Below are 16,458 nucleotides of genomic sequence, written 5' to 3'. Positions count from 1 at the left end.
ACTATCTTGCCAAGAAAAGCAACTTTCTTACTGAAATGACCAAGTACGTATGTCAGGTTCTGCTGCCTTAATGTTTGGGGTGGGGGCAGGAGAGAGTATGAACCTTCCTATTTGCAGATTATATAACAATAAAGTTTATTATTGAATGCTCACTATGTCAAGTGCTTTACTTACATCACCATTTTTTTTTACTTTTTAACATGAAAATATTCAAATATATAGAAAATAATAAAATAAGCATCCATATATACACAGTTTAACGTTTAACAGTTTCCACATTTTAATTTTTCTGAATTATTTTAAATACAGATAGCAAACATTTTACTCCTAAACACACCAATATATCATCTAAAAAGAGAAGTTTTTCTAAATAAACACAATGCCATTGTACGCATGCATGCTCAGTCGTGGTGACTCTTTTCGACCCTACTGACTATAGCCTGCAAGGCTCCTCTGTTCGTGGGATTTTTCCAGGCAAAAATCCTGGAGTGGATTGCCATTTCCTCCTCCTGGGGGATCTTTGCCACACAGGGATTGAACCTGTGTCTCCTGCGTTTCCTGCATTGGCAGGCAGATTCTTTACCACTGAGCCACCTGGGAAGCCCATAGTACTGTTAAAAAACAAAACAAACAACAAAACTGTCTAGTATCATCTAATTCTTTAGTCTCTATTCAAATTCTCCAATTGTCACAAAATATCTTTTATACCAGAACCAAGGACAAGCCATTGTATTATGTTTCTTAGGCTTCTTTTTATCTAAAACAGCCCTCCCTCAGTACTGCCTCTCTTCTTTTTTCTTTTTTTAAAGGCACTGAGTTAATTTAAGAGACTGAGCCATTTGTTCTATAGGATGTCTCGCCACTTGTTTTGGATTTTTTCTGATCGTTTGCTTCTATCCTTGTAGTTCCTGCTTGATTACTCTGAAGTTAAAGATTTTTGGAAACAGTGCTTCACAAATGATGCTGATGCTTCATATTGTATCACATCGGGAGATGCATAATGTAAGATTGGTCTAATTTTAGTAATGATAAAATTGACCTAGGTTAAGGTGGGAAGGAACCGGATTTCTCCACTGTCTTTACGGATTTCCCCTGATGACTGACACACAATCCCTGGCTCTATGTGAATATCCTGTTCCCTATCGCACTTTTACCTGTTGGTCTCATGATCCTGGTATGAATTAATCGTTTCATTAGGGACTGCAAAATGGTGAATTTCTAATTCTATCCTTCATTTTACATTATTTAGCTGGCATACTTTTGTAAAGGGAACTGTTTCCTCACCAACTGGGGCCATTTGGTTACCCTGAAATACATCTGCAACTAGAAAAGCAGGCTAAATGTTTATTTTCTTAGATTACCAGTTTTCAGAGTAAAGTTGGTGTAAAAGTCACTACCAGTAGTATGGCAGACAAAGTTTTTTTAAGTTTTTTTTCTTTTCTTTTTTAGATTTGTTTACTCTCGTGGGGAAATTAATTTTATGTTTGACATTTTAAATCAACTGCAGTTATTTGTGATGCTTAAATCATTCTAACTTTGGCCAGTGGGCATTCCTTCAAGTTGGCTTCTGTGTCCTTTTCAGAGAACTTCATTTTTTAATACCTCCTGATTTTCTGTCGCAAGATGTTCTGAGTGCTCCTCTTAACCCGGCATCAGCCAATTCTCCAAGGAACCCTGGTACCTTTTAGTGGAAAAGTGGTATTTAAAAATCAAAACCTGGGTGCCAAGGATAGTCATTACTTTAAGGCTCTGAGTTTATTATTAATTTTCATTTCAAAGTTTACAATATAGAGTTTGTATGTCATTGTTACTATACCTCTTTACATGGGAGCTTTTACCCCGATAACATTAACAAAATTACTTTTAATATTTATATCAACCCTATGAGATATGGGATCATATCTTACGTTTATAACTTGTTATCATAATTTGTTACAATCTCTATTTTAAAAGGAGACACCAGAGACAAGAGGTGTCCAAGGTTCAGTTCAGTCATTCAGTCGTGTCCGACTCTTTGTGACCCCATGGACTGCAGCATGCAGTCCTGTCCATCACCAACTCCCCGAGCTTGCTCAAACTCATGTCCATCGTTACACGTCCAGTAAACAGCACATCCAAGTAAACAGCAAATAAACTTTACACGTGCGAGATTACACGTCCAGTAAACAGCAGCGTCGGGCTTTGAGGCCCTCATGTACCTTCCATCAGGGAAGGAAGACCCTGACTTTCAGAGGAGCTTTCCCAGGAGGCCAAGGATCCTTAGAAAAGGTAATCAGGTAGATAATCAGGGATGCTGTTCAAACTCGTGTGTCAGATTCTTTGCGACCCCATGGACTGCAGCACACCAGGCTTCCCTGTCCTTCACTATCTCCCGGGGTTTGCTCTAGTGCGAGGTCTTATCCACTAAGCCCCCCGATCAGGGCTAGGGTGCAGGAACCAGCTAGTGGTGTGAACAGACCCCCTCCTCATTCCTCCAAACCCAAAGGGCGGGACCGGGCGAGCTGCCGGCAGGGGGACCGTTTGGTACATGGTCCGAGACGCTGTTTCACTTTAAATGGATCCCAAAGCTCCCTAAAGAGTACACACTGTCAGAGAACCACGCACGTTTTACCCAAATTGGAGAAAATCCGGCTGGGACCTGTGAGCTGCTAGAGCTCAGCAGAGGACCCGCCCCCGCATAGAGCCCCGCCCACCCGCCATTCAGAGAGAGTGTTGAACAGGGGGCGGGACAAATTAGGAGCAGGTCCAATGAGGAATCAGCCCCCGGTCAACTCAGGACCGAATATTACAAAGTCCGAGTTGCTAGCCTAGAGGAGGCGGTGAGTTGGCCAATCAGAGCGAGTAACTCACAGCGTTGGGTACTGGCAGCCAGTCAGAAGAGTGCTCGCAGGTGACTCGCCGGCCCCAGCTTCCCGCCTTTCCCGTAACCTCTAAATCGGGGGCCCGGTGGTTCCTGGGTTAAGTTCTTCCGCCACGGAGCTGTATTTCTCGTCCTCTCTTTACGCTTGTACTACGGATCCCAGGCCTGTGCAGGCGTCTGGTGGGACATGGCGAACTTCGGCTGCGAGGACCTCCGGAGTCAGGATGGGGAGAGTTTTCTCTACTTTGCCTATGGCAGCAACCTGCTGACGGAGCGGATCCACCTCCGAAACCCCTCCGCCGTGTTCTACAGCGTAGCCCGCTTGCAGGTCAGTGCTCTCCGCCTGGCCCCCGAGATGTCCTCTGCCCTCTCTGCAGACAAAGGGGGCAGGATTTTGAGAACTCACTTTCTCAGGGCCGCTTGTCGTCAGCATTGGTCTGGGAATGCAGCTCTCTCTGCTCAAAGTACATCAGGGTTCCCTGCACGACCCTTCCCCCAGGGGTCCCTCTCGCCCTCTCTCAGCCCTCTGCTTGATCCTGGCTGTGATGTGCTACTCTGGCTCCTGTGCCTCCCAGGCTGCCCTGAGCTCGCCCTCCTGACGTTCCCACCAGCTGCTCATTCTGCCCAGCTCCCGATGCCTCTCCCTTGGCCACTGACTTAGGGACATCATCACAGAATCCACTCGGTTGGTCCCTCTGAGAAGTCTTCTCTGACCCAAGCCAAGGAATCAGTTGCTTTCTGTTCTACCTTTGCTCCAGGACTTGTCACCTAGTTTTGTAAAAATCCGTTTACCAACCTTTTGCTCTCGACCTGAGGGGTCCTGCAAGCTGGGGCTATGTCTCATTCATAGTAAGGGCTGTGCTCACTTAAGTCTAATGGCTAGATGAACCTTCACTTGCCTTGGTAAGAATCATAGCTCTTAGTACATTTATTCATTTAGTTCATATTCTTCCAGCACTTACCTGGAGATACAAAGACGACTGAGTAAAGCTAGCTGCTTTCAGGACCTCCCGATCTGTAGGAGAGACAGGCAAACAAATTACCTACAGAGCCTTTTGACACTGTTGGACCAGACAGACATGGTCTCTGCTATCATTGGTCGGGTTCTTAGTTGCAAGCAACAGAAGTAGCTGATTTAAGCAGAAAAAGAATGTGTTGAAAGGCTGTTGAACAGCTCACAGAATGACCAGGAAGGTAGGACCACAGAACTGACAAAACAGGCAGGCATAGAAGGGAAGCTATAAAATAGCCAGTATCGCAGATGGAAACAGCCCGGGAGGCCACTGTTGACTCACCCTTGAGCTTGGTAAACACGGACATTGTATCATGCATCACCCATTCTGGACACTGCCTCTACTGTCACTGTATCTGGAAGCTCCTGAAACCCAAATACAGTTCCCACCCGCAGAGTGGAGTTTCTGCTCCCCTGTGTCACTGACTTCTAATTCAAAACCCTAGGTGGGTGTCCTAGGCTAAATCTTGGCCATATGCCCATGCCCTGACTCCAAGCAAAGCTAGGAGAACCAGTCTCTGGCATTTGAAACTTCAAAAACAGGAGTTGGGCTCTGAGCACTATCTACCCATCAAACTCATACGATAGGGAATTCCCCAAACATGGTAAAAAAACTTAGATGTTTATAGTTGGGATGCAGTAAAGAACTATCTAACAAATGATTATTCAGTCACAGGTATGGTCAGTCTTAAAAGGAGATGAATCGTACCTTGCTCTCAGTTTTGCTCTGAACCTAAAACTGCTCTGAAAAGAGTGGGAAAAAAAAAATTGTTTTAAGGAAGCATTGAAGGTGCTATGGGAGTATGTGACTTAGGGATCTGACCTAACTGGGATGTTCAGTAAAGCCATACCTGAAAGTGTAACTTAAGCTGAAATCTGAATGACTGGTGAGGGGAGAAGCAAATGGAACAGCAGGGACAAAAGATTTCAGGAGAGAAAACAGCTGGGTCTTCTAGCTAGTGTGGCTAGAATTTAATGTGTAAGGAGGATATGGCATGAAGCGTAGAGAGGCAGGGAAGGGCCACATGTTACAGGACCCCAGAGGCCAATGAAGACTTGGATCTTTATCTTGAGAGCAACAGTGAGAAGACCTCTGCCAAATTTAAGCAAACGAAATATCAGGTTTACATCTTTGAAAGCTTATTCTGGTTGCTGTGGAAAGTACTTTGGAGGGTAGGGGCAACCTACCAACAGGGCTTTTGGAAGTGGATGTGGGAGCGCAGTTAGAAAGCTTTTGTAGCGGTCACTTACTGAAGCTAATGGTACCTTGGAGTGGTAGCCAGGACAGGTAGATGGTTTTGGGGGGTGTTGAGGAGAGAACACTGTTAGGCTTTGGTGATTGATTGTGAACTGAAGAGTAGATAATGGTTTTTGATGCAACAGAGTGGATGATAGTGATATTTGTTAAAGAGAAAAAAAAAGAGGATCAGTTTGGGAGGGAACATCAAGCTCAGTTTGGGCATACAGTTGGCCCTTAAACAATGCCAGGGTTAGTGGTTGCCACCCTTTGCTGAGCCGAAAATCAGAGAACTGCCATCTCTGCCTCAAAAACAGAGGAATGGATAAATGACTCACCCAAGGGCAGGAAGTTGAAGAGGTTTGGATAGAATCAGGATTTAGACCCTAGTTCCTTTGACACATATTCTCTATTTCAGTCTCTAATCGAACACAAACTTTCCCCCATACTTCGTTACTTTGATGATCTGAAAATTGAAAAAAATTCACAGATAAGTAGACCTGTGCAGTTCAAACCCATGTTGTTCAAGGGTCAGCTGTACTGAGTTTGAGATGCTTGTTGTATACCCAAGTGAGCAGAAAAATATTAGTGAACATTAATGAAGTACTTGGGCTTCCCTGGTAGCTCAGCTGGTAAAGAATCTGCCTGCAATGCAGGGGACTGCAATGCAGTTCGATTCCTGGGTGAGGAAGATCCCCTTGAGACAGATTAGGCTATCCAATCCAGTATTCTCAGGCTTCCCTGGTGGCTCAGTCACTAAAGAATCTGTCTGAGTGCAGGAGACCTGGGTTCGATCCCTGGGTTGGGAAGATCCCCTGGAGAAGGACATGGCAAGCCACTCTAGTATTCTTGCCTGTGAAATCCTAGACAGAGAAGCCTGGTGGGCTGCAATCCTTGGGGTTGCAAAGAGTCAGACACGACTGAGTGACTAAGCACAACACAGCACATGAAGTACTTACTATGTTCTAAGCACTTTCAAAGTCAAGAGAGAGACCTGAGCTGGATAAAAGACAGTTGGAATATTGGATGGTATTTGAAGCCATTGGAGGGTATGATTTTGTCTTGAGCAAACTGCTGAGAAAAGGGCCTAAACTGAGACTTTTAGAAACTCCAGCATTTAAAAACTAGATAGTGGAGGAGGAGTTGGTAAAGGGAATTGAGATCAAGAAACAGCTGAAAGGAAAGGAGGCAGATCAAGACAGTGTGGATAACTATGTCAGAAACATCTGAGAAGTGGAGCAAGATGAGGAATGAAAATTGTCTGTGGGATTTAAAAGTATATCAGTTCAGTTCAGTTCAGTCACTCAGTCGTGTCCGACTCTTTTCGACTCCATGGACTGCAGCACACCAGGCCTCCCTGTCCATCACCAACTTCCGGAGCTTACTCAAACTCATGTCCATTGAGTGGGTGATACCATCCAACAATCTCATCCTCTGTTGTCCCCTTCTCCTCCCACCTTCAATCTTTCCCAGCATCAGGTCTTTTCAAATGAGTCAGTTCTTTGCATCAGGTGGCCAAAGTATTGATGTTCAGCTTCAACATCAGTCCTTCTGATGAATATTCAGGACTAATTTCCATTAGGATGGACTGGTTGGATCTCCTTGCTGTCCAAGGACTCTCAAGAGTCTTCCCCAACACCACATTTCAAAAGCATCAATTCTTTGGCGCTCAGCTTTCTTTCTAGTCCAACTCTCACATCCATAGATGACTACTGGAAAAACCATAGCCTTGACTAGACAGACCTTTGTTGGCAAAGTGATGGCTCTGCCTTTTAATATGCTGTCAGAGTTGACTCATTGGAAAAGACCCTGATGTGCTAGGAGGGATTGGGGGCAGGAGGAGAAGGGGACGACAGAGGATGAGATGGCTGGATGGCATCACCGACTCGATGGACATGAGTTTGAGTGAACTCCGAGAGTTGGTGATGGACAGGGAGGCCTGGCGTGCTGCGATTCATGGGGTCACAAAGAGTTGGACACGACTGAGTGACTGAATTGAACTGAACTAGGTTGGTCATAACTTTTTTTCCAAGATGTAAGCGTCTTTTAATTTCATGGCTGCAGTCACCATCTGCAGTAATTTTGGAGTCCCCCAAAATAAAGTCAGCCACCGTTCCCACTGTTTCCCCATCCATTTGCCATGAAGTGATGGGACCAGATGCCATGATCTTTGTTTTCTGAATGTTAAGCTTTAAGCCAACTTTTTCACTGTCTTCGTTTAGTTTCATCAAGGCTCTTTAGTTCTTCTTCGCTTTCTGCTATAAGGGTGGTGTCATCTGTATATCTGAGGTTATTGATATTTCTCCCGGCAATCTTGATTCCAGCTTGTGCTTCATCCAGCCTAGTGTTTCTCATGATGTACTCTGCATATAAGTTAAATAAGCAAAAAAAAAAAAAGTTAAATAACCAGGGTTACAATATACAGCCTTGATGTACACCTTTCCTGATTTGGAACCAGTCTGTTGTTCTTTATCTAGTTCTGACAGTTGCTTCCTGACTTGCATACAGATTTTTCAAGAGGCAGGTCAGGTGGTCTGATATTCCCATCTCTTTAAGAATTTTCCACAGTTTGTGGTAATTCACACAAAGACTTTGGCATAATCAATAAAGCAGAAATAGATGTTTTTCTGGAACTCTCTTGCTTTTTTGATCATCCAGTGGATGTTGGCAATTTGATCTCTGGTTCCTCTGCCTTTTCTAAAACCAGCTTGAACATCTGGAAGTTCATGGTTCACGTGCTGTTGAAGCCAGGCTTGGAGAATTTTGAGCATTACTTTACTGGCGTGTGAGATGAGTACAATTGTGTGGTAGTTTGAACATTCTTTGGCATTGCCTTTCTTTGGGATTGGAATGAAAACTGACCGTTTCCAGTTCTGTGGCCACTGCTGAGTTTCCCAAATTTGCTGGCATATTGAGCGCAGCACTTTCACAGCATCATCTTTCAGGATTTGGAATAGCTCAACTGGAGTTCTGTCACCTGCACTAGCTTTGTTCGTAGTGATGCTTCCTAAGGCCCACTTGATTTCTCATTCCAGGATATCTGGCTCTAGGTGAGTGATCACACCATTGTAATTATCTGGGTCATGAAGATCTTTTTTGTATAGACAGGTCCTAGTGTGGTTGTATCTTTTATCAGATCTCCTGATGTCTTGCCAAGGATACCTGGTGTTAGAACATCTAATATACCAATCAAAGGTACTGGTCACTCAAACCAACCTTTTTAATGAAATTCTAAAGGTTTTTAAGAAAATAAAGGTAACAGATAAAGTATAAACTTTAGATTTATTATCTAATCCAACTTTTTTTTTTATCATTAGGAAACTAAACTCTGAAAAAATGGAAAGAAATCTTCCTAGACTAAACAGCTGAGTAAAGATTATTAATCTCCCTCATTCTGTCCTTTGATTGCTCATCTCTGTGAGGGAAGAAACTAACAGCTTGAAACCTTGACTCCATTACTTTAGTTGTGAGACCTTAGGCAAGTTGCTTAATCTTTTTGAGCCACCATTCTTCTTTCTGTTAAATGTGTATAAAAAGTTGTTGACAGGATTTTGAAAAGTCCGTATGAAGCCCATAGCAGTGTACAGAACCCAGTAGTTGTTAGCTGCTCTTATGATTATTATAGATATGTTAATATAATTCATGAATATTAAAATTTATAAGTATACAAATCACCCTCAAATGACAGCTCCCTTAGGGCAAAAAAATAAGCTAATAGGATACTCTTAACATACATGAAAGTAGAAATAATGTTATAACCCTTATGCAGCCATCACCCAGCTTCAACAATTTGTACAGTATGATTATTGTTGTTTAGTTACTGAGTTGTGTCTGATTCTTTTGCAACCACCAGACTCCTCTGTCCATGGGATTTCCCAGGCAAGAATACTGGAGTGGGTTGCCATTTCCTTCTCCAGGGAATCTTCCTGAGACCCAGGGATCAAACCCTCATCTCCTGCGTTGCAGGCAGATTCTTTACCACTGAGCCACCAGGGAAGCCCACACTATGATTGCCTCTAAGTTAAAATTTATGTGTAAGTAAGTGGATTGGGAAGCAGTTTTCAAAAATAAAGATAGCTGTGTTAAGGCATCAGGATTATGGGATTTATTGTCCCCCTTAACCTCTTATTTATGGTAAGATACATGTACATATTCAGTATACAGTTTATTTTTAAGAAAAATATAGTCCTTGAAATCTGGGTCCTTGGTTGTTTATCTTTGTGTTTTTTATAGAAGGAACTCAAAACTTATGTTTTAATTACATGGTGTCGAAGGTAAATCTGCTTTTATTTTGAAAACGGAAATTTTGGTTCATGTGGATATTGATCATATCACTTTGGTTTCCTTTGTAGGATTTTAAACTTGACTTTGGCAACCCCCAAGGCAAAACAAGTGAAACTTGGCATGGAGGTATAGCCACCATTTTTGAAAGTCCTGGCGATGAAGTATGGGGAGTAGTATGGAAAATGAACAAAAGCAATTTAAGTTCTCTGGATAAGTAGGTGGCTTCTAATTATAAGTTAAATCATTACTAATTTAGAAGGTGGATCATATGCAAGAATGTGTGTGTATATATATGGACATATTCTTTACACTTGAGAGTTAACCTAAAAGGTATAATGTTAATTTCCTAAAAAGAAAAGCCTAGAAGGGTTACACACTCTAAGATTTGGGGAGACTTTTGTAATCTCTTCTATGATTGATGGAAGTACTTTTTTCTATTTGTTTTTTTAATAAAAATATCTTTGTAGTTTCATATTGTGAGAAAGCATGAAGATTTTTGTAATTATTACATACTTTTACTGATTTCAAAAACAACTCAGTTTTTATAACAGTCAGATTTTTAAAAAATTCTTTAAGGTAGCAGTTGAATCAGTAAAAAAGTGATAATAACTTGTAAAAACTTCAAAACATATTAGAAATGCTTTGATGCTTTTTAGAACTCAAGAGTTGTGTGGCAGAGCATTTAATACAAAGATAGTTGACAGAAAAGAGTAGGATTTGAGAAGAGCAAACATCTGACATGCTTACCATTTTACTTCACTTGCAAACAGAAATGAGCTGTCCTGTCTACTTTTGCAAGATGGATATTCTCTTGTCAGAACATATAGTCCAGTTTTCGTAGATAGAGAGCAATGTTTCAGGGTTATAAAGCTTGCAATAACTAAAGATCTGTTAGAAGTATACCCAGTAATAGTAAGTCTCCAGCTTTCTAATTGAAATGCTAAGCTTACTTTTGATGTGGTGGTATTTATAGTATGTTCTACTCTATCCCCAAATACATAGAGAACACATACATCCATAAATAGTTAAAAATTTTAATCCAGTAAACTAACTTGGCTTAGTCAATGTATGATTAAAATGTGGCTGTTCTGATTCCAGGCAAGAAGGGGTTAAAAGTGGAATGTATGTCCCAATAGAAGTTACTGTTTCAACTCAAGAAGGAAAAGAAATAACCTGTCGAAGTTATCAGATGACAAATTATGAGAGTGTTCCCCCATCACCCCAGTATAAAAAGGTATCCTTTTTCACTTACAAAGACTTTTGGTGATTCCTTGTTAATTTTCACAGAGTTAAATGACAGAATATCTTATTTTTAAAAGGCTTTGTGTTTTAAATTCTGTATGAACAATTCATTTCAATCAATATGTTTTTAATATAAAAATGATAGTTATTTACTGAATAAACGTTCCAATTTATTTGCAATGATAGAACTATGTCCCTAAAACTTTGTTTATTAAAAAAAAACTCAGAAATGTACTTGAGTCATAATCCTAGGCATATTTTTCTTTAAAAACATGTATGGTGTATTTTTTATAGTTATTCTATACCTATGCTTTTTAATCATTTTTTTCTTCTCCACAAAATAGTATTTCATAAACCCCAAGATTCATTTTTACAGGGCAAAAATATATTTCCTACTGTTGAAATGTTTTCCATTTCTAGATGGAGGGATAAGTCATGCCCCTTTCAAAATCAGGGACACCTTTCCAGCATGCATGCACAGGAAAAGAATTAAGGATAGAGAGGCTGACATCCCTCTTCAGAAACCCAAACTTAGGTACTTATTGGCAGGTCCAATCAGGACATGATACTTGGAGAAGGTGACCCAGTTCCTGGGCCTAATCTGGAATTTTCTAGAATGGAGCCTAGAGGAATTAGCTGGTGTGGATCTGGGGAGTACCATTGAATACACTTGCTGTTTATTCCCCCATGTGTAATTCAGAGGTAGAGTAGACTCCAGGATTCAACTAAAAACTGCTCCCTATAAACTTTAAATTTCTTTGAAGAATGGTGTTTGTTTCTTAAAAAATTTTGTTCGTTTCATGCAAATTCTATACAATGTTTTATATTAAAAATATTTTAAACCATAGTATTGAGTACAGTTGCTATCACATAGGGATGGATTGTGTGGCTATGAAAACTCCCTGTACATTCATGCTTATCATGGGAGGAATCACTCTTCATTTTGTTCTACAATTGTTTATTCTAGAGTTATCTGAAAGCTAATATTTCATACTTTGATACTACAAATAAACTGTGGTATACTAAACTGAATTATGTTCCTAACTAAAAGAGGGTTTTGTTGTTGTTTAACCATTTTCTAGGTCATTTGCATGGGTGCAAAAGAGAATGGTTTGCCCCTGGAGTACCAAAAGAAGTTAAATTCAATAGAACCAAATGACTACAAAGGAAAGGTCTCAGAAGAAATCGAAGACATTATCAAAAAGGGGGAAGCAAAGACTCATTAGAACTTAATGGAATATATCTACATATATTTTCTCTATATGCTAATACCTTTTTAACATTTAGAACAGGGATCTGGGATGTATCTCTGTAATATATTTCAACAGTGTTCTGGAGGGTTATTTCACTTGGGTGCTTCCTTGTTTTCAGACTGTAAAAAGACCGAGATAGGAGTTAGACAGTTGAAAGAGGGGATGTGAGAGGTGTTGGAATGCATGACAGTTAGGTGTGAGTACTCTGTGAACCCTTAAAGTTATTTTATTGAGTTTATCTGAAGTGTATTTTTGCTCTGTGACTGAAGATAAATTTGCAACTTAATGATGGTGCTGGTAAATCACTCTGCTCTGGGATTTTTTAAAATCAGCTTAATAAGAGCAAGCAAACTGAAGAGACAATTGATTGTAAAATTTTAAAATTATTTTAAAACTATTTAAAATTTTTTAAATTATTTTAAAATTTAAAAGATGGCATAATGTTCTTAGAGGAATAAATGTATTTGTGGTTTAACCTGTATTCTCTGCAAAAATACTACATTTCATTTATGAGAAAGACTCACATTATCACATATACTGGGTCTGGTCTTGGCCATATCCAGTCTATACTAAAGGATTATTGCACAGACTCTGGAACCAGTATATTAGGGATCGGCTGTCAGTTCCACCACTTTCTACCTGGGAAACGTTGGGTTATTTGACTCAACTTCCTCAGCTTCCTCACCTGCAGACTGAGGACAGCCAAATATCTATGTCTTAGGATCATTTTGAGGGGTATATGTATAAGCTTGGAACACAGCCTGGCATATAATAAGTATTAGTAATCATTATTCTTATTGAAGGTTGAAGTTTGTACTGACCCATCTTTAAAACAGGATTTTAAAGTAGAAGAGTCAAGATCATGAGGAAAAGTATTTCTTGGAAGCTAAAATTTGATTTCTTGGCTTATTAAGAAATGGTCACCTTCTTAAATTTATCTACTGAATAAATGGAAGAAAGTCATGAATAAAACAACACTGGTTATCACACAATCTCTCATGTCTCTGTGGAATCCAGTGAGCTGGACTTTCAAAATAGGTTATTAGAATGAAAGAGAAGAAACCCCAGGAGCATAAAGTAAAGATTTGGTTTTTACTCTTGGGAAGAAGGCCCAAAGAACTTTTCAGCTACAACTGCAATTCTGTAGTGAGGCTTCACTATCTCCCAGAGTGGAGTACAAATTGAAGATTTTCCTCATTTTCTTTCAAGCCCAGAAATGCTTTTCAAAGACTATGTTGGCGATAGTGTCACCAAGAGCTGGTTATAATTTGAGAGGGCCAAAATCACTGATGAAAATTCCTTACATATGACATTTGCCAGTACTACCTTGAAAACAACTAGAAAGATAAAATGAGCTGAAAGGCTAGACAGTAATGGAAAGTATAATATATGTAATGTTATTAACAACTATAAAAGGTGAAAAGTAAAGTGAAGTAAGGTTTTTACACTTCATTTGAACAGGTAAAATGACACCAGTAGACTAAAAAATTATGTATGTATAATATGTATTATATAGAAGTATGTTACCTATGGGACTTCCCTGGTGGCTCAGATGCTAAAGCGTCTGCCTACAATGCAGGAGACCCGGGTTCGATCCCTGGGCTGGGAAGATCTCCTGGAGAAGGAAATGGCAACCTACTCCAGTATTCTTGCCTGGAAAATCCCATGGACGGTGGAACCTGGTAGGCTACAGTCCATTGGTCACAAAGAGTCGGACACAACTGAGCGACTTCACTTTCACTTTCATGTTACCTACTTAAAAAGTATACAAAGAGCTACACTTGAAAACACCACAGGTAAATAAAAACAGAATTCTAAAAAATGTTCAGGTAACCCACAGGAAGAGAGGAAAAAGAAAACAGGAAATGAAAGAACAGAAAATAAATAATAATGGCACATTTATACCCTAACATATCAATAAGTATATTCAATGAAATGATCTCAAGACACCAAGTAACAATTGGTGGAGTGGATTAAAAGCAAATAATATTCTTCTATACGTTTACAACAACTTGTTCATCCATCCATCCATTGATGGACATTCGGACTGTTTTCACCTTTTCACTATTGTGAATAGCGCTGCTATGAACATGTGTATGCATATATATGTTTAAGTACCTAGGAATAGAATTGATGGGGTCATATGGTAATTCTAGGTTTAAGTTTTTGAGGCATGACCAACCTGTTTCTCACATTGGCTGAAAAATTTTACATTTTTACCAATGATGTATATAATTTTTAAAGGAAATACTTAAGTGAAAATTTAACCAAACGTTCTAAGACTTATATACTGAAAACTACAAAACACTGATGAAAGATATCAAAGATCTAAATAAAGGGAGAGGTATACTATGTTCATAGTTTGGAAGGCTCAACATAATAAAGATCTCAGTTCTCTCCAACATAGGTTTACCACAATTTCTATCAAAATCCCTTCCAGATTTTTTTTCTAAAATTTATATGGAAAGGCAAAGGAATCAGAATAGGTAAAGCAACTTCAAAAAAGCAGAATAAAATGGGAGGACTCAATTGGCCCAGTTTCAAGATTGTGTGGTACTGGCAGAGGGATAAACATACAGATCAATGAAACAGAATGGAGAATCCAGAAATACACACATACAAGGTGCACAAGTAATTTAACAGAGGAAAAATAGCCCTTCAACAATTAAGCCCTTCAACAAAGAAAGATAGCCCTTCTCCTCTGGAGAAGGAAATGGCAACCCACTCCAGTATTCCTGCCTGGAGAATTCCATGGACAGAGGAGGCTCCATGGGGTCGAAAGAGTCAGACACAACTTAGTGACTAATCCACCACCACCATCAACAATGATGCTGGAGCAAAAATAATAGGCAAAAATAATAATTACAATAAAGTTAACTGACGTCTCATTCAAAAATTAACTCAAATGCCTGACATAAAACTATAAATTTGGGGGGGAATTTTCTTTGACATCTAGGAATTTGCAAACAGAGTTCTTTGAATACCAAAAGCATGATCCATACAAGGAAAAATGGATAAAACTAGTGTACATCGAAATTTAAAATGTTTGCTCTGTGAAAGATCCTATCAAAAGAATGAAAATACAAGCTTGAAGTGAGAGAAAATATTGACAAACCACATATCTAACAAAGGGTTAGTATCTACAATATATAAAGAACTTTTGAAATTCAACAATAAAAAAGCAAATTGTTCAACTAATAAATGAGACATGAAGAGACATTTCACGCAAGTGGAGACATAGATGGCAAATATGCACATGAAAAGATGTAGATCATCACTAGCAAATTAAAACCATAATGATAGACCACTAAACTCTACACACATATAGAATGGCTAAGAGAAAACATGACAGTGCCCAATGCTATGAGGATGTGATACACCTAGATGACTTACACACTGCTGGTGGGACTGCAAAACGGTCCAGCCACTGTGGAAGACAGTGTGCAGTTTCTTAGTAAACTAAACATGCAACTATCATATGACCCAACAGTTGCACGCCTGGGCATTTATCCCAGGGAAATGGGAACTTACGTTCACATATAAACCTGTAGGTTAATGTCTATAGCGATTTTATTCATAACAGCTAAAAATTGGAAATAATCCAAATGTCTTTCTACATGTGAATGATTAAGCTGTGGTATCTTTGTGGTAATACCATGAAATACTACTCAGTAATAAAGAGAACCACTGATACATGCGATGCCCTAGGTGAAGCCCCAGAGACTTAGGCTGAGTGAACAAAACCAGTCCCCAAACAAAATCTCAATACATACTGTGTGCTTCCATTTCTGTAACATTCTTGAAATGACATAGTACAGAAATGGGGAACAGGTTAGATGTTGTCAGGGGTTAAAGAGGAGGTGGTGTGGTGTAATGGCAACATGGGGGGTCATTGCAGTGGTGGAAATGTTCTGTATTTTGACTGTATCATTCAGGGTCTGCAAGATGACCATGAAGGGAAATTGGGTTAAAGGTGTAAGGGTCTCTGCATTATCTCTTACAGCTGCATGTGGATTTACAGTTCAGTTCAGTTGCTCAGTCGTGTCTGACTGCAGCCCTGTGGACTGCAGCACGCCAGGCCTCCCTGTCAATTTTACATTCTTACCAACAATGTATATAATTTTTTAAAGGAAATACTTAAGTGCAAATTTAACCAAATGTGTTAAGACTTGTACTGAAAACAAAACACTGATGAAAGATATCAAAGATCTAAATAAATAAATGGAGAGGTATACTACGTTCATAGTTTGGAAGGCTCAACATAAAGATCCAATTCCCGGAGCTTGCTCAAACTCATGTCTATTGACTCAGTGATGCCATCCAATCATCTCATCCTCTGTCGTCCCCTTTTCTTGCCTTCGATCTTTCCCATCAGCATCAGCATTTTTTCCAGTGAGTCAGTTCTTCGCATCAGGTGGTCAAAGTATTGGAGCTTCAGCATCAGTCTGAATATTCCAATGAATATTCAGGACTGATTTCCTTTATGATTGACTGGTTTGATCTCCTTGCAGTCCAAGGGACTCTCAAGAGTCTTCTCCAACACCACAGTTCAAAAGCATCAATTCTTCAG

At 39.8% G+C, this 16,458-nt stretch overlaps 1 protein-coding gene and 1 long non-coding RNA gene across 7 annotated transcripts in view; one reads left to right on the top strand and one right to left on the bottom strand.

The window, feature by feature from the left end:
- Positions 1–12,880, top strand: part of GGCT (gamma-glutamylcyclotransferase) — a 34,206-nt gene extending 21,326 nt beyond the window's left edge. For 2 of the 6 annotated variants that reach the window (XM_086396456.1, XM_086396457.1), the window contains 5 exons: positions 906–1,002; positions 3,024–3,188; positions 9,462–9,607; positions 10,492–10,627; positions 11,718–12,880. In XM_086396456.1, coding sequence (XP_086252582.1) covers positions 958–1,002; positions 3,024–3,188; positions 9,462–9,607; positions 10,492–10,627; positions 11,718–11,861 — 636 coding nt within the window. In that variant the 5' untranslated portion in view covers positions 906–957 and the 3' untranslated portion in view covers positions 11,862–12,880. Of the gene's footprint in view, positions 1–905; positions 1,003–2,756; positions 3,189–9,461; positions 9,608–10,491; positions 10,628–11,717 lie in introns of those variants that run through there. The other 4 variants (XR_015162511.1, XM_086396455.1, XM_086396458.1 and 1 more) reach the window with 4 other exon arrangements.
- On the bottom strand, positions 1,731–8,032 carry LOC147374167 (uncharacterized). The gene is made up of 2 exons (XR_015162516.1): positions 3,823–8,032; positions 1,731–3,231 (listed from the first exon to the last, which is right to left on the bottom strand). It is a non-coding gene; the product is annotated as an uncharacterized LOC147374167 (long non-coding RNA).
- Positions 12,881–16,458: the final 3,578 nt, after the last annotated feature.

The sequence above is a fragment of the Bos grunniens genome, chromosome 4 (assembly GCF_055505025.1).
Source record: "Bos grunniens cultivar Pamir isolate PY7600 chromosome 4, Bosgru_T2T1.0, whole genome shotgun sequence".
In the NCBI taxonomy this organism is placed as follows: domain Eukaryota; kingdom Metazoa; phylum Chordata; class Mammalia; order Artiodactyla; family Bovidae; genus Bos; species Bos grunniens.
This window is presented reverse-complemented; position numbering and strand designations above follow the sequence as displayed.